Raw genomic sequence first — 24,175 nt, 5'->3', positions numbered from 1 at the left:
AGCGGGGACGAAAGTCTAAACTTTGAGGCAGCCTGAAGAATAAGAAGGGGCACGGGACCACATGTCTCCATCGACTTCAGATACCCGGAGGCAGCAGTCTTTCCTCAGAAGCCGTGGAGATGCTGAGGAAGGGTGTACAGAAGCAACAAGGGGCCCTGAACAAGCAATGCATCTCCAGGGCTTAGAGCCGTTCACACGGGGGTCGGCTACCTTGTGTGGTTGCAAATATCTCACAGTTCTAAAAGCAGATGAGATAACTTCACCTCTCAGGACTTTTAAAGAGGTTTCTCATTTTTGTTTTTAATTTGTAAATTACTGGATGGCATGTTGCATGAAGCATAGGAAGGGTTTGAGTACAGTTTAGAAAATTGAACATTTTGGGGAAAATGATTAGGGAGACTGGAAGCCCGTGATTGTCTCCTGCATTCCTCTACCTCTAGTTTCTGCTTTACCCTCCCCCCGCTTCCCTTGTACAACTTCTTTTATTCCGAATTCTTCAATGCTCCCTTACTCCATTCCTGCTCCCCTTCTGGCTGATATCACCTTAAAATATATTAGGTTCACCATATGTAAAATATAATGGATATATACAACCCTATAAATATATCACAGATAATATAACGAAGAGCCCATTGCTGTATGAAAGTGGCTGTATTAATTCCAGTAGTTCTGTCTTTAAAACAGACCTTCCCAAATAGTAAACAACAGGAGATAGAAAGGATTAATTGGTCTTCTCAATTCCAAATTGGGGAAGATGATAATATCACCTGTTCCTTTTTTTTTTTTTTTAACAGAAGCATATTAAAACTGACCCCAAATCATCTAAGGTAAAAGCCGATATCAAATGAAATCTGAACCCTAGAGAAAGTTAAAAATTGATTTTGACAATGACTGTGATGCCCTGGAAAATCCTTAAGTTCCTTTTGAATTAAAAACCGTGTGTGTGTGTGTGTATGTATTTTCTTTTTCATTTCCATTGGGCATGGTGCTAGGATGCTTTTAATACATTCTAAATGCCTTCAAGGTGTTTATCTACACACTGAAGGGATGAGTGAAAGTAAATTTGTTTGTCTTTTTTGAGGGAACGACTGTTCCAGGACGGAGTCTCCCTCTTTCCTGCATCCTTATAAGAGCCCAATTCCTGCCAGGTGTTCATCTACAGCATCCAGCCCCCAACGCCTGCTGCTGTCAACTGAGATGTTCTCTAATCTGGGAGGCAGGGTGTTCACCACCTGGAATTCTACCATCTGGACCTTGTGGGCTTTACTGGCTCCTAGTCTTCCTGAAAAATTACCTATATACATTCCTCCATCATGGGACAAAACTGAACATCTCCTGTACTTCAGATGGACCTGGATGTTGTTAGAAAACACAGAAAGAAATACATGGAGGAAAAAGAGTAAAACTATTGGGGAAACCCATTCAGGGCAAAAATCGTATACTACTGTGGCGAAACTGTTTGTTTTTTCCTTTGGCAATTAGCATATCCATTTAGAACCAAAATAAGTTAGACCGTTAGATTTCATAATGTTCATACTTTTGAAATTCAGTGATATAATTAAGTTAATTCCTCCACTCAATTACGGTACCACAGAGGATACTGAGAAGGACACAGGAGAGAAGGGAAGGCTGAGTTTCTCTGAGGTCCAGAGAACACAAGTGATTTGTGGAATATTATTCACATAATTACTTGTAGTCTTCTCATTTGTAAAATGAGATGTTATCAAATTTTTAAATGTTCTATTGCAGATAATTTCACGATGCTAGATCCTTCTAAAGATAAATGTTCCAAAAGTCATTAACCAGAAAGGCTGAGTGCGTTATTTTTTCCAATGTACATAAAATCAAACCAAAGTGCTTAAAATGGAGGAAAATCAAAACATGGCACATGGGCACTCAATGCCCTTAACGCTAAATTTATTAGGCAGAATTTAATTTTAAAAGGGTTACTGTACATATTATTTTTATAGGCAATGCTCTGTGAAAGGGATCAATAGTGTACGTTGCAGAGAAGCATTCCATATGCGCTTGACAAATGCATTGTTAACATCAGAGTAATTAAAAGGAACAGGGTTATATACAATAAGATTGTACATCTTACTCAGCAATTCCTGCCAGTTGCTTGCAAAAATTAAACTCATTAATCATTCCGACTCTATTAAAGGAGAAAAAGCTTGGGGTATGAAATAAAAAGCTCTATTTTATGAAGGAAAAATGTCCAAAGCCAACATCTAGAGAAATTCCTGTCTACAGAGTGATACTAGGATACTAATCTCATGTGGGAAAATGAGTTGATTTCATTGTCAAAAATAAAAATCGATATTATGCTATTCTAATACTCCAGACCTCCTTAAATCTACTGTTAACATATACAAGTAAATTATTTAAAAGTGCTCACTGGCAGGAATAAAAAAAAGCATGCCATATAAAATAGGTGGCTGTGCCCACTTCAACATATCTTACTGCTACACAGAACTCAAATCCACTGAGAAGGCAGAATGCTCATTTTTCACAAATTCGGCTTTAAGCAAACCTGTACGTTTTTGGCTGACTCTACAGAGAAAAGGCTTGTTAACAGATTGAAATTTATTTGCTATAATTCACAGTGGACAACTGACTCATCCAAATGAAAAAAATTAGGCTTCCCCTGATTAATTTTTCAAACCAACAGATTACTCTTTGTTATGGTTCTCCCCAAGCCAAGGTAACTATGGAGGTGAAATGAGGTGCACGTAGTGGTGCTTTAAAAAAATACAAGGTGCAATGCAGAGGCAAGGTATTTTTTGATGCTATACTTGGTTTCACTAGCACTTAATCCTTGTTTATGTCACCATTCTTACTTCCTTGTAACACAGACAACTTCCCAATGATGACTACATGCTCTGCGCTGAGACAGTAAGCAAAATTTTGTATAATTTTGTTATATACACTTTACCAAAACATTCACAGAGAGACTGTCTTAGACAGTAAACACTTCTCATGTGTTTAACGTTGTTCTGGAGTGCAGAAAATAAACTTTTCATGAGGACAACTGTTGTGACCAGCAGGGCATTACGATATGGTGTTATAGGGCATTAAACCCATAAGGATACCTCAAAGCTTATCTAGTGAAATACTTAATGTTATAAGAAAGAAATCAAGATAGTGGGAAAATGTAACTGTACAAGCTTATGTATGCCACGCTCGGGGGTGGAAGGGATGGCAGTACTAGAAGTAGAAATAAGGAGATTAGGCAGAACGTTATTTAGAATACGGAGTTGTAAACAGAGGGGAATGACAAGCTTAGGGATATATTCCACATGGATATCTTGTCAACACCACAAAAACGGTCTAGCGCCCAGCTGCTTGACATGTGGAACAAGAGCTGGGAAGAGAAATCAAGATGGTGATTGCCAAGGTCCTTGCAATTCTCCAGTTCTCCAATTCTGTAAAACAGGAACGCAAATGATCTCCACAAGAAATGCTAGGACGTGTATACCAGAGGAATAAAGCTACTTTAGCCATCTGCTAATACAGAAGCTGCAAAATATACTCGGCTCCCTTTATCTTCATTCTAATTTATCCCAAAACTAATTTATCTTAAAAAGAAAGCATGGAAGGGAAAGAATAGAATAGTGGAGACCAAAACCTTGGAGTGTAGGTTCTCCCAACCTCCTGCATGAAAGGGAGGAGGAAAAAATGATTTACCAAAGAATTCAAAGGCCAAGGTCAGAGAGAGACCGGACATGAATTCATGTGGCATCATGAAAGACATATGATGCAAAAGTGTGAAGTGCAGGGTGATGGTCAACAGGAGCAAAAGCGATAACAAAAAAGACTGAAGAGGAGCCAGGCCATTATATCAAGTAATTAAGAGGACACTGATGACATTTTGTGTGCAGTTTCTGCAGTGAAGACAGTAAGAATGTGAGTCTGCCGTCAAGCTAAATAAGGAAAAGTGGACCCTCGGAACAAATTAGTGGATTCAGTTTTAGACCACTCGATTGAGAAGATGAAACCTCCAAACAACCCTATGACATCCCATAGCTGTTCTGTAGGTGAGTTACACTAAGCATCGTCAAATAAGTCATGAAAGCAATGGGATCAAGCAGGTGGTTGAAAGTTTTAGCCTTTTTCTCAATACGTTAGGAAGATAATATGAACCTAAATATTTTTAAAAGCATTTGAAATTGGAGCAGAAGAAAGTAAGAGGGGATATAAACATTTCTGTGGAGCCAAGCTGCTTAAAAAACTTAAAGTTGATAGACTCCAAGGAGAAATTAACAGGATATTGGCATCATACCGGTGAAGAATCAAGGTGGAGAGGAAGAAGAAGGGCTAGTTGCTGCAGACATACAGGAAGATGAAATACATCGAAGCAGTGACCTCATAAGCTGATACACAGCATAAGCAGTGATTTTTGCTCAATCCCTGTTTTGGCCAAATTGCTGTTTTAAAATCCTGTTGTCATCACATTTGTATTCTTAGGAAATCATGTGTCACCAAAAATGAAGAACACAAGAACATGCTGATGTGGCCCCAACAAGACTACTGCCCTGAAAGTTATCCATGTCCTCCTAAAGTCCTTTAAGAAATCAAAAGGAAATGCTCAAGCAGGGGCATGACAAAGTTCAGTATTTTAAAAATAATTGAAGTTAATTCCTATCGGAAGTTACTAAATTCCATTAAAAGTCACTTCCAGCAACATCCCCGTTAAAAGTCAACTTATTTTTAAACCTACAAAATGAATTTTAAACCAAAATAGCTATTGATTCCTCATAGGGGTTTCCCAAGTCATTGACTTTATACTTAAATAAATCTAAGATTGATGAGGAAACTCTAGTAGAAAAAGCGCTCTGGCTTTCCTTCTTTTTCAAAGTTAAACTTCACATTTTAAAACTGACCCACCCCAAGCAGGCTTTTATGTAGTGCTACACAGCAGAGAGGTCCCTTACATGTGTAGTTGGTGCAGACAGGTAATGCATTCCCCGTCAGCCGCCCTGCAACTTCGGCATTTGACTTATCTCTTCTAGACCTGATAACTACCTTCAATTTTATTTTGTGGAGAATTGCCCGTTCTCAGGCATGTGTGTGTACACACATAAAGAGGTCAAGAACTACCTTTTATTTCCCCGTTTCTGGATGGAAGGGCGAGGCACAAAGTTCATTGGATTTTTAAGGTATGGTGTTTACCATCATCTCAGTGACCAAGGTGGGAAAGCTGTTTCTGTTCCATGGAACAGACAAGCCACAGAAGGGCAATGACACACCAGCCTTAGTGTTGGGACTCCCAAACAGAAGTGCTGAAGATCTCCTGTGCGCTAATGCAAAGGACTCTTCAGAACCTCGGACAGCTCCCACCTGGGCCCATCAGACGCCCAAACTGCTAAAGTACATGTTTACGTGGCCGCCCCAAGATACACAGAATGATACGTAATGTGTGCCTAATCAGTTGTATATCTTCAGGTTTATATTTGAGTAGCAGGATGATTACTCAAGATTGTTTAATCTTGACAAGGGCTGGAATCAGAAAAGCAGTTCTTATATCTACTTTCTTTAGCTAGTGCTCTTACCTTCAGCAAACAGCAGCCACTGTGCCTGGAGGAAAAGTAATCTGTTTAATGTGCACTTCTATCATTTAGCACATTTTTAGACATAGTTTTTTCAATTCCGAATATTTTTTCTGAGAAAGGCACATAAAAGTTTTCAAGAAATTGATGCTACGTTTAGCCGTGTGTCATTGTTTACTCGTACATTTTAAACATGATATATATATCTCATAAGGATACGACATACACATACACTATATTTATACCTACACCTACACCTACACACACACACCCTTTTTTGTATTTTCCAGGAAACAAGAAATCGATGTCAGGAGTTAATGAATTTAAATTACATATACTGTTCAGAGCCATTTCAGCAGAAATCATTTGCAAATGTTAAATTCATAATTTGCTCCTCGGTTCAACCCTTTTGCTTATCTGAGAAACAGTTCTAGACATATGTCAAATTGAAAAGGCGGAATATGTGCTCAAAGCTAAGATGAGGAGAAAAAAAAAAAAAAAAAAAGATGGGTGGAGATGATCTAAAACAAAATGCAGAAACTCTCCCCTTTCCTTTCCCCTAGCGACACCTAGAGCCTGTTAGGAAGAAATTGCTCATGGTTTTAACTTCAAGCATAACACAATTCAACAGTTTTAAGTCAGATTTGAGGCAAAAAGTGCATCATTTCTTTCTGCATTGCAGCTCAGTGGTCTTCCCCAAGATTCTCAGGAGTTTAATCCTCCAGAATATTTCAACTGCCCCAATGAAACTGCTCCTCAAAGATTCTGACTCCTTGAACCTGAGAATTCATGCATTTCCCTCAGGACCTGACCCACTGAAGTGAGGGACATCTCCGTGCTAGCTGTCTTTTAACCAGGGGAGTCTAGAAATAACCCAAAATAAGAAAATCTCATGCAAGATCCGATACAGGGTGTGTGTGCACGTGTGCGCACACACACACACACACACGAACCACATCTCCCACAAACTCTTGTCATGTCTATTACACTCTCCACATCCTCCACTGATAAAACAAAACAAAAACAACCAGTGACCCCAGTCAGGACATGCTGAATGACCACAGCCTCCTGCTCAGGGCAGGGCCATGAACTGCCCGGGGTATGTTGCGGTAGGCCCTCTGAGAGGCTTGTGTGAGGACCTGTGCCCAGGTGCCCCCAGGTGGAAAACTCTCAAAGCTACACACAGTGAGCTCTAGGACCCAACACAGCCAGCCAGGGGCTGTACCAGCCAAGCCAGCCCTGCCTGCCTGCCTGAGAGCTTGTCTGGGATTTTTCTGGGAAGAGCAGGTCTCAGAAACATCACTTTCCTCTCTCCGTGGCCTTCCCTGGCCCTCTGAACAGATGGACAGGATCAATAGAGGTAGTTGAACTCATCCACCTCTGCAGCCCTCTGGTGTCCTGCCTGAGTCATCAGTTACTAAGGTGATATGCAAATCCAACCTTTGAAACCCAAGCTGCCAGCTCCGAGAAGAGTAAAAAACGTGCTCCCGGAGAAGTTTTCAGCTCACACAGCCTAAGGTGGTTGCCAGTCCAAGGCTAGGTGTGGGCACAGGCAGGGCCTGACTCCCACCAGCAAAAATTGGGCTGGGCCCTGGGACAAGGGCTTGGGCCTCGGAATGCTAGTGCTTTTGTTTTATTTTTAGGAAAAGAAAACCACCACCACCAGCACTGGGGGCGGGGAGGGCGAGGTGTTGGAGAAGTGAGTGAAGGGACAGCGCCCCGAGGTGAGGATGCCAGTGACAGGTGGGAGGGGGAGAAAAAGAGCCTGGGACAGTCTCCTCGAGTCTTAAAGCAGACGAAAGAAAAAAGAAAGAAAGGAAAGAAAAGAGGAACCAACTTGTAAGCACAGACAGATCGAATTCCCTCCTTGGGATCCACAGCACCGAGCAGTTAACACCAAGCATCCCCACATCCGTGAACCCCCAGCCCATTCCACGCCCCAGCAGCGCAGCGCCACCAACGCTGCTCTCAGCGCCACCAACTCCTGGCCGCCGCCGCCGCTGCAGACAAGGACCCGCTCCAGGACGGCGGTGACCGAGATCCGCGCAAGGAGTGTATTTGCGGGCGCTCCCGGGAGGGGTGGGGGAGGGGTGGGGAAGGAGGGCGCCCCAAGACCATCGCAGACGCGGCGCGGGCGCGTCTCCCCCGGGCCGCCCGGAGCCCCGCGCGCCCACCCACGCACCCACCCACCCAGATGCTCTTACGTCCTCGTCGTCACAGTCGCTCTGCGCCTGGTACTGGAACCGGGGCCGGCCGCCCGCGCCGCCGCCGCCGCCGCCGCCGCCGCCGCGCGCCGGGGGCGCCGCAGCGGGCGCCTGGGCTCCGAGGGGCTTGGGCCCCGCGCCGTCCTCCTCGGGCCCCTGGCCGCCCAGGAGGCGGCTCGCCTCCGGGGGCGCCGGGAAGGACCGCGAGGTGTTGATCTTGCCCGTGAACCTCTGGTACAGCGAAGCCATCGGTCTCCGCGCGCTCTCGCCGGCTGTCTTTGGGGCGTTTTGATAATGGCTTTCCCCCTTTCGGGTTCCCGCTCCCCACCCCCGCCGGGGGAGAAGGAGAGGAGGAGGAGGAAGGAAGGACTGCGGCCGCGCGGCCGCTCCTCCCGCGCGCCACTCTCAAGTCGCCGCCGGGCGACTGGCTCAGCCTCCCCCGCCCCCTCCCCCGGCGGCTCGGCGGAGCCGGGGTCTGGGGGTGTGTTCTCTCTCGCTCTTCTTTCCTGCTTTTCAACTCCTTGCCGTGGCCACGAACGGCCTGATCAAAGCCACCGACAGAAAGAAAAACAACAACACAAAACCATAAAGGGAGGGAAGAAGCCTAGGCCCCGGAATTCGGCACCCCGCCTAGAGACCGGCGAGCATCCAGAGCGCCTCTCCGCGCCCCGCCCCCGGGCCCCGCCGGCTCCTCCTCCCCTCCTCTCCCCACGTGGCCCCTTCACCCCCCCACCCCCACCCCCACCCCCGGGAGCTGCGCCCGCGTGGCCGGGGCTGGCAGCGAGGAGGCGGCGGGGCCACGCAGGTCTTGGGTGCGGGCCGGGCGCGGAGGCGCGCTGGGGGCTCGGGGGCTCCGGGCCACCGGGAGGGCGCACCCCGCGATACGCGGGGAGAGCGCGTGCGAGGAGCGGCCCGCGATGGGGAGGGGGCGTCGGGGGCACGGAGGGAGGGGGCTGTCCCCGAGACGCCTGTCCTCGGCTCGGCGCGGGGCTGCGCTCCGCGTCCACGCGCTCGCACCGCGCGCAGCTGCAGCCCGGTCGCCCTCCGAGACGCTCCCCCTCGTGTTTCCTTCCCAGCTTTTCTTGCCTCACGTGAAACGGCCACGGCCGAGACCCCCGGCGGACCTGGGGGTGTGCACGGGGGTGATGGAGAGCAAACTGCGGGGCTGCCAGGGAGGGGGCTCGGGGGGTCACTGTCTCTGACGAGCCCCCTTCCCTCCCAAACCAAGCTCTTCTCCAAAAACAGATTCCTTTTCCTTCACCCGGTCGCAAAAAGAAGGCCAGGAAAAGGTCACGGCAGGCAAGCGGGGGCCGGCCTGCTGGATGCCTTCCGAGCAACTCAAACGCTCCTCCCCGGACACCCCACGCATTTGTCTATATCGCGAACTCCATTTTCATTTGCAATAAATGCATAACCGCCAGCGGAGGCTAAAGCATCTGCGAGGCCGGCCACTTCCCCAAAGCTTGCTCCGCGCCGCCCCCAGCGCCTCCCCTGAGAGGACCTGGGGGCGGAGATACGACACCGAATGGGGCGCACGGGTCAGGGTGCGCGTTCACTCCTCTTGCTGCAGTCAAACGTGCTCCAGCGCCCCTGCGTGGAAAGACACCGACGGAGCCTCGGCGCCGGGCTCCGACTCCAGCCCGCAGGCGGCCTGTCTGCTTTCTGCCCTCCCTTTCCCGGGGTGCATTCCTCCCTCCTGGCCTCCGGGGACTCTCTGTCCTGCCGGAACCCGCGCCTCCGTCTTTCTTGAGGAATCTGGGCGTTCTTCCTTCTGGTCTCCCCGTCCCCCCACCCCGCATTCTCCTTGCGCTGCCCTTTCGCTCTTGTTTGCAGCGCTTCCGGCTGGGATGCACCTGTCCCATCCTGAGCGCACTAGGAGCCCAGACTCCGGAGGGAGGGGCCGGGTGGAGAGCTCGCACCTGCCCCGGCGCGTCGCTGCTCCTTCCACTCGAGGTCGACGTGGGCATCTTCGCCTTTACCGTCCAGGGGCGCTCCCGCTCCGCCATGGTTTCCGTGACCATTGCAGAAAAACAGGCGAGGCCTCGGCCGCTCAGAGGGCCCTACTGCAGGCTGCCAGCCTTTGTTGGATCTGAGTCCAAGGCCATCTCCTGGCACCACTGTCCAAGCCCAGAAATCCCAGAGAAAAGAGACCCTGCTGTTCCTGGTCCTAAAAATATTGCCTCTTCCCGCTGTGTCCTTAACCTGGGGGGGAGAAACTGAATGCAGGTGAATAAGTCTCCTGGCAGAGGACCCCTTCCAATCTTTTCCACACTCTTCCCAAGGTCTCAACCTAGCAGGTAGTCTTGTTTTAATTAAAATTTATACCACACCACCCTCTGTTTAATCCACTGTGGTTTCCTTCCGCTAAGAAGAAAAGTGCATCTTAACCGTAGTTCGAAAACGTTTCCTTTACAGAAACTATAAAAACACGTAAAATCAGTATCTCGATAGCTGGGAGGCTCCCCGCACCACCAAAAGGCCTGTTACACAGGCAGATGTGCCAGCCACAGATCTGGGGGTGCCAGAACATTGCTGCGCCGCTTGACTTCGAAGACAGAGGAAACAATTACAAGGACCATGAAGCTAAAGTTTAAAAGTCATCACATTTAGATAAATAGGAAACCTTGCTCTCATCCCCCCTCCCCTGCCCAGCTGTGCTTTAGATCCTTGAAGCTGCCTTTCCAAACCGACTTAAAAGGAAAGCCCCCGCTGCCCGCTCTGGCATCTAGATCTGACATCTCACTAAATATAGATGCTGTTAGGGTCTTACTTATGTACTATACATACACACATATATATGAAATGTGCATGTATATATTTACACAAATTCTAAGAAGAAGCATGATAAAACTATTTCTTGTACCAATATAGTTTATACAAAATAGAGTATTTATATGGAAATAGTTTAGATCTCATACACAATACTTTATAGATGTGTGTGTATCAAGGAGAAGAGACTGAAGAAGGGAGATAAGAAAGGCACACATAGCCCTCACTTTTGAAATTATATTCTCAAGTGAGCCTGTAGGTCTTCAAATTACAATCTGGTCAAAGTTAAAAACCCTAACTAAAGGATTCAGACAAGATGATAAGCAGTTTTTATTTAAAATTATTTGTAAAGTGAAAAAAAGCTATAAAACTCATAAACAGTTGGGGGAAGAGCTGCGGTACAGATCTGTGTTAACAGAAGCATATCTGAAAATTAAACAGGACAAATGGAGGGCAGGGGGCTGTCAGGGTGCACAGAGCCCCTCAGAGGCCAGTGTGAAGGGAAGGAGACACGACACTAATAAAACCACCATCCGCACATGCAAAGCTTCTCGGGTGCCCTCTAGATCCAGGGCCCATCAACTGACTTAAAAAGAATCGGGCTGCTTTGCTCCACCTGCACACCGAACACCACTCATTTTAAAGAATGCTCTAGACTTTTGAGTGTGAGTCTGTGCGCCCATGTTTGCAAGCATGTATGCGCTCACACATCCAAATTTGCCTTAAACTCTGATACACACATTGCGGTGTCTCTTTGGATAGACAGTCAGGACTCCGAAGTCCCAAATGCAAAGAGGAAACTAGCTAATATTTTAGGATAAATGAAGTCACGCAACTGCAGAGAATCGCAAGCGGTGGCACTCACTGTACGGTGCATAATTAATTCACTTAATTGCCTTCAATAACCTTCTCAGAACGCCATCCTCTAAGTGAGGAAAAAGACCCTGAAGAGTAACAAAACTTCCCAAGGGGCATGTAAATCGAGGCGTAGCACTGCAGAAGGAAACCTGTCAATCCTAACCCTAACCCTTCACTCAACCTTTAATCCTTGAACATCTCGACTGCGCTCTATTGAAGCAGATTTCCATTCCTGCTCATTGGTTAAGTATGGGAAACTATTTTTGAAAATATTTTGTGGGTCATTTCATATTAAGATTTTAATTCCTCCATATGGCTTAAAACCCTGTTCATCGACCCATTTTTCCATCTAGTTTCATGATTATTTCTTCCCTGTTTATTAAATAAAGGTGGGAGTGTGTGTTTATTTTCCCTGAAACCAGTTTACAAAACAAATATGATAAGTCACTGGCATTAGGCAGATGCTGCAAAATATAGTGGATAGTCATTTTTTGAGTGACAATAAAGGGAACTTTTGGGTCTATATGCAAGCTAAGCATTGTAAAAATACCCAAAGTATATTGAGCCCAGCAGCCTAAGCATGATTTTTATTACCCAAGAGGTTTTCTTATTTCTAGGAGAGAATTATGTCCTATAGTTTACTTCCCCTTTCTCTTGGAGGAGAAGGAGGAGGGCAGGACCCTATTTATTTATTCTTTTCCAAACACTGATATTTGGAGAAATGAAATGGCCAATTTAGCATACTCTGACAGAAAGGCTTCCCTAAAACACTGGGCAAAAAAACAGTGTTTTTTAAAATATTATCACATTGCATTCATACAAATGGGGAGAACTAAAGCAAGTATTTAGGCAGCTTGAGAAAATACAGTACTAACTACATAAATACAGACCAAAAACTCTCTCTTGCTCTCTTTAAAATAATTATTTCTTTGCAAGATGACTACCAATACGGGTCCACGTGGTAAGACTTCTTTACAAACGGGAAACGTCCAGCAAAAGAAAAAGGAATTGCCACTCCTGGCTTTAACACAAGTTAAAGTACGAATTAACTTGGAGCTTTTCAAATTGATACAGATTAATACGTTTTAAAGAAAAACATTCATTTTAACCCAACCAAAAGGCTTACGCTAAAATTAATACAGTTAAATGTGAATTTCCAGCAGCACGCTTCCCTGCATTTTAGTACTGACGTTAACGCATTTGCCTGGTTTTTACACACAGTTTGAAACACACGTACAGCTACCTGCCCCAGCAGTGGCTGCTCACACGGACGTGGTCATCAACACACGTGGTAAAGCTGATCTGATCGCCGAGTATGTAAAACAACCACGGATTCAATCGAGCACGCATTTTCTTCTTAGCCCACCGGGGCTGCGGGAACCCACCCTCCCTTCCTTTAGGGATCCCCTCTCATTTGTCACCTCCGCCCATGGACGCTGGACCGCGACCCCCTTCCCCTCTCCTCCCATTTCTCACCCTCCTTTCTTCCCTTCCTCTTTCTGCTCCCCCATGGTGTCTTGCTCTGGATCAATATCAGGAGAATGTCTATTGTTTTTCTCTAAAAATTCCTTGCTGCTCTCTGAATATTTAGAAGACCTCACCTTCCACTACCACTGATGCCTCAGAAATCATCTAAATAATCACTTTCTAGAGGAGGCACCAACCTCTGTCTGTTCCCATTTTCTGGTTATGCAATTGTAGCTTGCACCATGCTTTCCAAGGCTCCTAAGATTTTTAGAGCATGAGATACAGAAGAGAGTCTGTTGTTTCTGTCTGTCCCTGGTGATCACTGGAGCGCATCCATGTCATCGGCTGAAATGTCTTCATTCATACATCACACGTCATCAGATTAAAAGGGAAGCGACTCCTGCTCTGAAATGCCCCCAGAGCTTCTTGCCTTTCACACCAGGCACTTCCCTGGGTCCAGTGAATTAAGCTGAATCTGCTTCCCTTTAAGGTTAAAGTGACATTAACGAGCCTCTGCAATTCAGTGCTTCCCTTTCTTTAAGCAACAGAGGTGATGGCTGTGTTCTGGAAGAAGAGAAAGCCTTTATCTGCTCTCTCTTGTGACCGATGGCAGGCATTTCAAAGGACCGATTCTGGTTTGGCCATAACACTGATAGTAAAACAGGCCTGGAAGTACAGGGCTTAGACCCTCACTTGTTTTAGGTTTTGCTTTTTTTTTCTTCCATCATATCCTAAGAATCCAAAGGGATTCTTAGGTCTTCACTGGAAAGGATCAATGCAATAGAGAAGAAGAGATAGAAGCAGGGTCATTCAAATGCAGGGTCTTATTCAGATAGTAGAAAACAGAGCTAGTGCTGATTCATTCATCCTGCCATGTAAATTCTACTCAACTACAGGCCAGTGGAAGTCGTTACAGAAAGTGAAAAATCTGGCTCCACTAGAAACTACTCCAGTTGTAAGGAACAGAAGGGGATATGATGTATTCCTAGAATGCACGGCAGGACTAAAATTTTGGGAAGGCTGGGTGTGAGGCTGATTTAGTCCACCGGCCAGAAACAGCACAAGAAGGTGAGCTAAGCCCCGGGAACTGGCGCCCAGGTCTAGGCAGCGCATGGTCCAGTGCATCCTTGCATCTGCCTTCCACACACAAAGAGGCAGGAGAGAAGAGGACCTCCTCTACACGGCAAATAGCGACAATGAGATGCCTTAAAGAGTCAGGGCCAGAAGCCATCCCTGAGGCAGGTGAGGGAGGGGGAAGGGCCACCTGCTTCCTGGACATCTGTTCGGTCAAATTTGCAAAAGTCTCTTAAAAAATCCTGTCCCTCTCCATCTTACCCCGTGTCAAACCCGGCCAGAATTAAGACCGTTCCTTTGAGTTCAGACATTGTCTGGAATAGCATCAATAAAAGATAATTAGGAAACAACCGAGAACTGAGTGAAGAGAAAAACAAAGAAGCGTCGGCTATGGCACAAACACCAGAAGACACACTGCCCTTTCAAGTGTGTAATGGGACAGTTCCAGCGACAGTGTCCTCTTCCAAAGGCACAAGGGCGTAGCTGGATGCATGACTCCATCTCCAAGCCGTGAGTTTCTGCGCCCTGATGATTCACCTCTAAGCTAAGCCACTATTCCCATATTCAGAACTGGGATGGGCTGGAATGTTCAGAAAATATCCGCTCATCCCAGATGCTTTTTTAGCTCCACTTCTAACAGGACTGTATGGCTTGCTTTGGCCAATGGAACGTGAATGGACCTGGTGCAGGCAAAGGCCTTCAAGGTATTTGCGTGACCTGGCCGACCTCTTGCCCTCACTCAGGTGACCCACCCTACAAGAACATGGCCTGGGTAGTTGCAGCCACTTCAGCTTGGCCTCCAGAACAAACACACTTGGAGAGACTTGAACCCAACCCATGGTTTGGAGTTAAGCTCAGGGAACACAAAGCAAAGCCACCCAGCTGAGCCCAGGGCAGACCAGATGTATCACAGCTGACCAACAGAAATGTGAATCTTGATCTTATGTAAGCCATGGCATTTGGGATGATTTGTCACACAGCGTGCTTGCATCATGGTATATGTCATGTTCTAACTCGCTAAAATGAAAATCAAATCTATGCATGAAAAATGGTGTAGCTAATGTCAATGTTTGTTGTAAGCATTTTACTTATTTATTCAGTAAATATTTGAATGCCCACCATGTACCAGTCATTGTTCTGTTCTATGTGCTAGGGATGAGATGAATAACTTAAATGAATATAGTTCTTGCTTTCATACAGATTACAGTCAGCCCTCCCCTCAGTGGATCAGGGCTGATGCTCTAAATGACCTGGCCGTATTGATAAGCCCTTCCTTTTATGAAAAGATGTCGTTTTCTCAATTTATTGCTCATTTCGGTACATTTACAGCCCAGGTAGTTTTATTAGAAGAAGACTGTTAGAAACCTAGATCACAAGCGTGTTCATAATAATGCCCTAGTTATCTACTGTAGGAGCACAAAGCAGCATTTTCAATCCAAAAGCACAATGGCTCTTAAGGAATTGTCTCTGGACCAGAAGCCTAAGGATCCTCTAGAAATTTGTTAGAATGAAAATTCTGGGCTCCATCACAAACCTACTGAATCAGAAGCTCAGGGAAGGGCCCAGCCATCTGTATTTTAATAAGCCCACCAAGTAATTCTGATGAACACTCAAGTTTGAGAAACAAACACTGCACTAGAATAATCACTAGAGCATTTTTCTTAAAAGGCAACCAAGGTGAACTGAAAGATTCTCAAAATGTTTGCTGATTCTCAGGAAATGGCTCACCCATTTTAAAGTACTGAACAGAGATTCTCCAGGGGGTAAGAATTTTTCCAGAATGTACAAAGGCCAGTCTTCCTCACTTAAAAGGGGGCTATCTTAGCAGTTTATTCAAAGTCAAAATAGAATAGAGACCAGGTGATCTTTTCAGGACATTTTCAGAATGCTGTTTCACCCATGAATTGAGATGTTTAAGGCTCACCTCAGGAAGAAGGTAGTGGCGAAAAGGAAATTGACAAAGCAGACACCAACGATATGGTCAAAGCTAAGATACCATTCCTGTTGGGGCTTATCTCAGAGAGACTTTGATTTTGTACCTTAGCAGACAGCCTCTCCCATGTTGCCTGAATATATGCAATTTGGCAGACAAACTCTGCAGAATTTCAAGAAAGAAAGCACCTCACTTTCAAAAATTGATTTCATTAAAAATCCTCAGTGCCTCTGGTTTAGCCTCATTGCTTTTTTAATGCAATAAAAAAAATCTTGACGTGAATTAAAAATCAATGAAGTTAATAAACATGTTGAAGTTGAAAACCAACTTTTACGAACTTAATTTTCCTGAATCTACTCCTTTAAGACACATTAAAATGTTCAATATAAAACCCATTTTATTTTATTTTTCACCATCACTTAAGATTTCTTCCAAATTCCCACGGAACATACAAATGTTAAAATAGACTGATGCGACTTTATGTGGTTCAATAGTTTTTCTTGAATTTTAACACATTCTCTGACCCACACGCACACAGTTAATATTTATGGCTAACTACCAATGTATACACACAATAGATCCTATGAAGCATGGGACCTAACCCAGAGGAAGAAAATAAACTTCAAGCCTGATGCTCTGTTATCTTCACATTGCCGTGAGCTAATGCAAGAGATATCGATGCAAAACCTGGTTCTTGCGTATATGGATATGTCAGATGTGAGATGCAGAGGACTCTCATTAACGAAAACAGATTATATTAGGGCAATAAAACTGAAATGAAGCCACTCATTTGCTTCACGTGGGTAATTCAATTCACTCTGCATTGTAACTCTATCAAGTCCCCTGCTGTACCCATCTCTGAACAATTTCCTTCTCGTAAAGGGGAGAAATAGCCTTTTCTGTACTACTAATTGCATTTCAAATCATTTTAATTTGGAACTCAAAAAAAGTAATTCTCCTAACAATTGCTTCTATTTATATATTTCTTGACAGGTAAACAAAAATTGCCCGTTGGCTAAATAAATCCATGAGTCATATAACCTGCAATTTGAACAGATTTTTCCTCACTCACAGCAAAACCAGCATTGACTCTCTGCTCCAATAGGATGCGGTGGGTCTCATTCGTTCCTCCGATTGAGCTTGAGTCCCTGACGGGTCCCATCACCTCACCCTTCGAGTTGCAGCCATAATCCCCACTATTACTTTCTTTACAAGCCAACAATAAACATTGTTTATTGTTGACACAGAACCTTCTCAATCTTCATGAGAAAGGATGGATACATTGATGCTTTCAAGGGACTCTGAAGAACTTCTTAGCCATCATATGGTAAAAGAAGCAGCAGTATAAGGCTATGTGTACATCTCTGTTTCAACATCCCTTTATTCCTCTCTCTCTGAGACCTCTAATATCACACAAAACCTCCGTTCAACTCTGAATGAGATGTAAATGGTTGGTTGTGATCTAAATGAATTTTGAGTTTCCAAATTGAGCTATTCAAATTCATAAGAGAAATATCTTTCTTGAGTGCTTAATGTACTCAAAGAAAAATAATTTACAATTATTAAATCCAAATATACTGTGCAATAGAATAGAAAACTCATGAGCATGCTAAGATAGAGCGTAGTGCTTCAAATAAGTTACCGACTTATATCAGACCCTCAGGTGGGATACTTGTACCATGATGGGCACTCTCACGGAAAACCTTGGAATAGGTACTAGTCTAATCTTATACCCACTGATCACATCTGCGTTTTACTGTTTTCCAACGATATAATGTAAACTTCAGGACCTGAACTTAGCAGATAGCTACTGATGCCCTGACAAAGCAGGCAGTCTGCTTGGATTTACCCACATGATGAAAAACAGCCCCTTGGTATGATGGCGCCTCAGAGAGCAGACCTACTCAGTGTTTAAGCCACCAGACCTTGCTCTCCACTTCTGAGTTAAGTGGAATGATGGTGATTTCCTGAACCAATTGGCACAACTCCAAGGAGAGGTTTAAAGCAAGTGATCCACTGACTCTTCCATCTCCCTTTGATGTCAATTATTTTTGAGGAAAAAGAAATCATCATCCCTAAGATTAACGCAATTCTGGTTTTTTAGCTCCTGGAACCATATCTTATCATTTCTGTGTATGATACTGGTCAGATTAAAGAGTTCCACAAAGATGTATCCTATTGTTCATTTACTTTAAAAAAAAGCCCTAGACTTGTATTACACTTTATACTGGGAAAAAGCTGGATTTTATTCATTAAATTAGTGCTTTGGAGAAAGCCAAAGCTTTTTTGTTTGTTTTCCAGAGGAAATTACAGGAAAATTTTCTGTAAGCATCTTCTTACACACACGTCCTTCACTCTCAGTGGTGAGAACTGCCAGTGTGATTGACTTTTGGTTCCCCAAAAGTTACACCCCTATTCCTTCTCACTTTCTGCCCATCAGTATAGAATTTCTGTCCTCACATGGTGTCTACTTGGCTAAAGAAATGGATAAAGTTTTATGGGCAGCATTGGAAAGATTTTTTTCCTCTCAGATAGAAGACAGAGGTATGAAGAGGGACCTCTTCCCTGTCCCCCAGCACTGCCCCTCCAGTTTTCTGTCTCTGAACACATCTGTGTGAGGATTGGAAGGTATGGAGCTACTGCAGCCTCTTTGTGACTATGAGAAGAAGATCAAATGCTTTTGCACTGATACAAACCCAGAGCCCCAACGGCATGGAGCCACTAAACAAAACTCAGAACAGCCTCCCAATTAGAAACCCCTGTTTTAGCCCCTTTCAGCCAGGAATAGTTACGTAGCCCAAAGTGCCCCCAGCAGATACAATCAGACCCCTGGCTCTTCCTCAACAGCTCTTTGCATGAGGAGAATTCACTAAGCGTCAGTTTTCTCATCTACAGCATGAAGATGATAAGAGAGGCTATTCCCATCAGCTTTACCTACAACACAGGGCTCCTGAGAGATTCCAATGCATTATTATTATAGGGGAAACCCAAAACTTCTTATATATATCTAACCTTTGGGAGAATGGGGGCTGCCCATAGTTCATACTCTACAAAACACATCATTCAGCGTTTTCATCTGATTTTTTCTTGTTATTGTCTATGACCCTGCATTTAGACATCTTGTTGATTTTGACACATTCTTCCAGCTAGAGTATTTGGAGGAAAATGTACTTCAACTCTGGAAAGCCTCATGTACGTGAAGTGAAGAAACATGTTCCGTGAGATATTCTCTATCCAGCGTTCCTAAAGTCACAGAGAAGACTAGTGTGGGTCCAAAACAGGGAGGGGAAAAGGGAGGAGAGAGTCATTGCTTTACCAAATTAAATAATAATAATAGAACTCTTAGGCTGATCAGCACTCTATACTTAAAATATTGTCCAATATGCAATGTCATTACCTCAAAGACGCTCCTAAGAGGCAAACCTTGACTTGGCATCAGAAGAGCCAGTTTGGAACCCACTCAACCAGGGCAGGTTGTGCCACCTGCAGGCTGGGCATGTGTCCAGAGCACTAGGAAACAGAGTAGGAATCAAAAATACAAGTAAAGGTATTCCAGCTCCAACAGACATATAGAACTTTGCACTCAGACTATCTGGGAAGAAACTTATTTCAGCACACGTACACGTTTTTAATACTTTACAGAATGAAGGTCTGGAATTTCCTTTTGGAATTGCACGTGGGAGGGGCAATGCCTTTGCATCTTTAATCCAGCCTGCAGAGGTGGTGATCCCTAAAAGTTGGTTGAATATAAATTTTGCTCCATGTTTATCAGCCTCCTGTTTATCAAAGGCAAGGACCATTAATATTTCAGATGATTCTTTTCTTTTTTTTTTTTTACAGAACTCAGAGTTGAGGGAAGAAAGCATGAAAAACAGGCTTATAAAGTATGTTGCCTTTATCTTGCAGTCTGTTTTTTGATTGTTTGGACCTTGCGTGTTGTTCTTTGCCTCAATCCGGGGGAAGGAAAGAACACGAGGAAAACAGACAGATACATTTCTCTCGGTCTCCTGGGTCTCTCTTTCACTCTTATTTCTTCTCATAGCTTCTCTTCCCAGTCCTTCCACACCAACAGTACCCTTGTGAAAGCAGCCCTATCATTCCAAAACAACTCGGCAGATCCTGTTCTCCTACAGCTTTTTATTTCGATGACTCTTTGATGCATTCAATCAACTGCAAAAACAAAAGCAACACAACAAACAACAGAAAAGACAAAGCAAAACAAAACCAAGAGTCTTATGGACGTGCTGGTTTTGAGCACACGGAGAGCAGCTCAGAGCTTGACGTTGCCGCTTGAGGGCGCTATGGGAGCTCAGAAAGGCAAGCTGTGCTCGGCCCTGGATGACTAAGGGCGGCCCTTCATTCTGATCACACCATCTCTGCATTCAACTGAGCACAGGAAATGAGGCAGCCTCTTAGAAGACTTTTGTTTCCTATGAAAAGGAAGTCTGCTGTTATACGTTTTCATGCCTTAAATCTTTTAAATGCTTTCAGAAAACTAAAATCGAGTCAAAATTGAATCACAACTCTGTCTTTTCATTTGTTGAAGATTCAGATATTCCGGGGGGTGGGAGAGTGGGCATATTAATGTGCTACATTCCCATTCATCACGGAGGACAGCTATGTCGGAAAGATGGTTTGCGTACCCAGAATTTCATGGTTCAGAAGGGGTTCTGGATCACCTTTGGTCTTTTTTATCCACTGGGCCCTCAGTGTATGTGATACCAAATTGGCATGGCTGATGTGTCAGAGCAGCAAGGGAGCTACTGAGAGGGGGTGATGGACTGGATTATACACAAGCATTATTTGGCCTAGATTAGCTTATTCCACCTATCACTTTCTTCTTCTCCCCTCCTCTTCTCCCCCTCCTTAAAAAAGATAAAAAAGAAATCCAGAGAGAAGAAGCTCTGCTATGACAGCTGACACCCTTTCCAAACCGATATGAAATAAATTCAGGACCTTGGAGAGCAGCCTGGCAATGGTCACAGCTGCACAAGTCTCCGTGGAGAATATGAATTTTATGATCTTTGAAAAGTTATTCATTAATTTGGAAAACACAGCGCTACAATTTATTTATTTTCAGTCAGATTTTAAAACATGCATGTTTTAATACAAACTTGCAATGGATTTTGGAAGCTAGGACATCAATAGGTCCACTGACACCTGCAAATGAACTCTGAATTTCTTTTGTAAACTTTCAACCCATGAAGGGTTTTGTGGATTATTAATAATAATAATAATAGATTCAATTGAGGGGGAGCTTTATAATCATATATTTTACATACATCATCTTATTTAATAATTTTAGAAGTCCTGTGGTGTTGGTATTACAGTCCAAGTGCTACATTATACAGGAACATCTCCACTAGATTTCTGTCCACTTACTTCCGACACTTTGATGAGTCATGCACTAAAGCACATCTCAGGAAGATGTGAAATTGAATTTCCAGATGGCACAATCACAGCCTTACTTCAAAGCCCAGCTCAAAAGGCACTCCATCCAAGAGGTCTTCCATGATTTTTCAGAAGTTACTAATCGTCTTGCTGAACCCTCATAACGTCTGTAGGTACCTGCCTTATAAAACACACCACTCTCTATCTTGGGCTATTCATTCATTTATTCACCCAACACACATTACGGAGCATTAATATGGCTGACCATGTCTTACCTCCCCCATCAGAAATTCCTTAAGAAGAAGATATGGGTCGATTAAGGTTCACGCGAGGAACTCTGCGGTATACAGAGAAGGTGCTCAAATTAGAGGGAAGTTCACTTAAGCCCCACTTTTCTGCAGAGTCTGCACAGAGGCGGTCTTCTGGAAGATACTGTGTTGGAGTCTGTTGGGAGATGCTCTGATTGGTGACTGCTGAGACACCCCAGTGATATGAGGATGCTATATTTCACAATAGCATCTTTCAGAAAGAAACTATGGACCATAACCCACAGGCAGGCCATGCTCGTTATGAAATTAGTGTATGATTTTAAAGAAGAATTTGAAAAACCTTCCACATTGTGTGTGTTTTCCTCCTGCAGAGATGTTGGGCTCCTGCCCCAGAGTACAAGCTCCTTGAGAGGAGAAACTGCTTCCATTTCCCTCACTGTTCAAACCAGTGTCTATCACGGTGCCCAGAACATTGGACATGAGCAATGAATATTTGTCAAAGGAATAAATGAGGCTAAAACAACAATAGTAAAATCATGGTAGACAGGGACTTGCCTGGTGGTCCAGTGGTTAAGAATCCACCTTCCAATGCAGGGGACGATCCCTGGTCGGGGAGCTAAGATCCCACATGCCGTGGGGCAACTAAGCCTGCACACCACAATTACTGAGCTTGCACGCTCTGGAGCCCACGAGCCTCAACGAAGAGCCCACACATTGCAATGAAATATGTCGTGTGCCGCAACTAAGACCCGACACAGTCAAATAAATAAATATTTTTTTAAAATCATGGTAGAATAAAAACCATATGATCATCTCAATAGATGCAGAAAAAGCTTTTGACAAAATTCAACACCCATTTATGATAAAAACTCTCCAGAAAGTGGGCATAGAGGGAACCTACCTCAACATAATAAAGGCCATATATGACAAACCCACAGCAAACATCTTTCTCAATGGTGAAAAACTGAAAGCACTTCCTCTAAGATCAGGAACAAGACAAGGATGTCCACTGTCACCACTATTATTCAACATAGTTTTGGAAGTCCTAGCCTCGGCAATCAGAGAAGAAAAAGAAATAAAGGAATACAATTTGGAAAAGAAGAAGTAAAATGGTCACTGTTTGCAGATGACATGATACTATACATAGAGAATCCTAAAGATGCCACCAGAAAACTACTAGAGCTAATCAATGAATTTGGTAAAGTTGCAGGATACAAAATTAATACACAGAAATCTCTTGCATTCCTATACACTAATGATGAAAAATCTGAAAGAAAAATTAAGGAAACACTCCCATTTACCTTTGCAACAAAAAGAATAAAATACCTAGGAATAAACCTACCTAGGGAGACAAAAGACCTGTATGCAGAAAACTATAAGACAGTGATGAAAGAAATTAAAGATGATATCAACAGATGGAGAGATATACCATGTTCTTGGATTGGAAGAATCAATATTGTGAAAATGACTATACTACCCAAAGCAATCTACAGATTCAATGCAATCCCTATCAAACTATCAATGGCATTTTTTACAGAACTAGAACAAAAAATCTTAAAATTTATATGGAGACACAAAAGACCCCGAATAGCCAAAGCAGTCTTGAGGGAAAAAAACGGAGCTGGAAGAATCAGATTCCCTGACTTCAGACTATACTACAAAGCTACAGTAATCACGATAATATGGTACTGGCACAAAAACAAAAACATAGATCAATGGAACAAGATAGAAAGCCCAGAGGTAAACCCACACACCTATGGTCAACTAATCTATGACAAAGGAGGCAAGGATATACAATGGAGAAAAGACAGTGTCTTCAATAAGTGGTGCTGGGAAAACGGGACAGCTACATGTAAAAGAATGAAATTAGAACACTCCCTAACACCATACACAAAAATAAACTCAAAATGGATTCGAGACCTAAATGTAAGACTGGACACTATAAAACTCTTAGAGGAAAACATAGGAAGAACACTCTTTGACATAAATCACAGCAAGATCTTTTTTGATCCACCTCCTAGAGTAATGGAAATAAAAACAAAAATAAACAAATGGGACCTAATGAAACTTAAAATCTTTTGCACAGCAAAGGAAACCATAAACAAGATGAAAAGACAACCCTCAAAATGGGAGAAAATATTTGCAAATGAATCAACGGACAAAGGATTAATCTCCAAATATATAAACAGCTCATGCAACTCGATATTAAAAAAACAAACAACCCAATCCAAAAATGGGCAGAAGACCTAAATAGACATTTCTCCAAAGAAGACATACAGATGGCCAAGAAGCACATGAAAAGCTGCTCAACATCACTAATTATTAGAGAAATGCAAATCAAAACTACAATGAGGTATCACCTCACACCAGTCAGAATGGGCATCATCAGAAAATCTACAAACAACAAATGCTGGAGAGGGTGTGGAGAAAAGGGAACCCTCCTGCACTGTTGGTGGGAATGTAAACTGATACAGCCACTATGGAGAACAGTATGGAGGTTCCTTAAAAAACTAAAAATAGAATTACCATATGATCCAGCAATCCCACTACTGGGCATATACCTTGAGAAAACCACAATTCAAAAAGACACATGCACCCCAGTGTTCATTGCAGCACTATTTACAATAGCCAGGTCATGGAAGCAACCTAAATGCCAATCGA

General features: G+C 43.8%; 1 protein-coding gene across 4 annotated transcripts in view; it reads right to left on the bottom strand.

The window, feature by feature from the left end:
* The window catches only part of DPP6 (dipeptidyl peptidase like 6), a 1,128,731-nt gene that overhangs the window by 864,926 nt on the left and 239,630 nt on the right, over positions 1 to 24,175 (bottom strand). The window contains exon 1 of one of the 4 annotated variants that reach the window (XM_082473770.1): positions 7,754 to 8,419. The exons of the other annotated variants lie outside the window; for them this stretch is intronic. Coding sequence (XP_082329896.1) covers positions 7,754 to 8,002 — 249 coding nt within the window. The 5' untranslated portion in view covers positions 8,003 to 8,419. Of the gene's footprint in view, positions 1 to 7,753; positions 8,420 to 24,175 lie in introns of those variants that run through there. 4 annotated transcript variants of the gene reach the window in all.

This window comes from Balaenoptera physalus, assembly GCF_965194825.1.
Source record: "Balaenoptera physalus genome assembly, chromosome: 8".
Lineage (NCBI taxonomy): Eukaryota > Metazoa > Chordata > Mammalia > Artiodactyla > Balaenopteridae > Balaenoptera > Balaenoptera physalus.
This window is presented reverse-complemented; position numbering and strand designations above follow the sequence as displayed.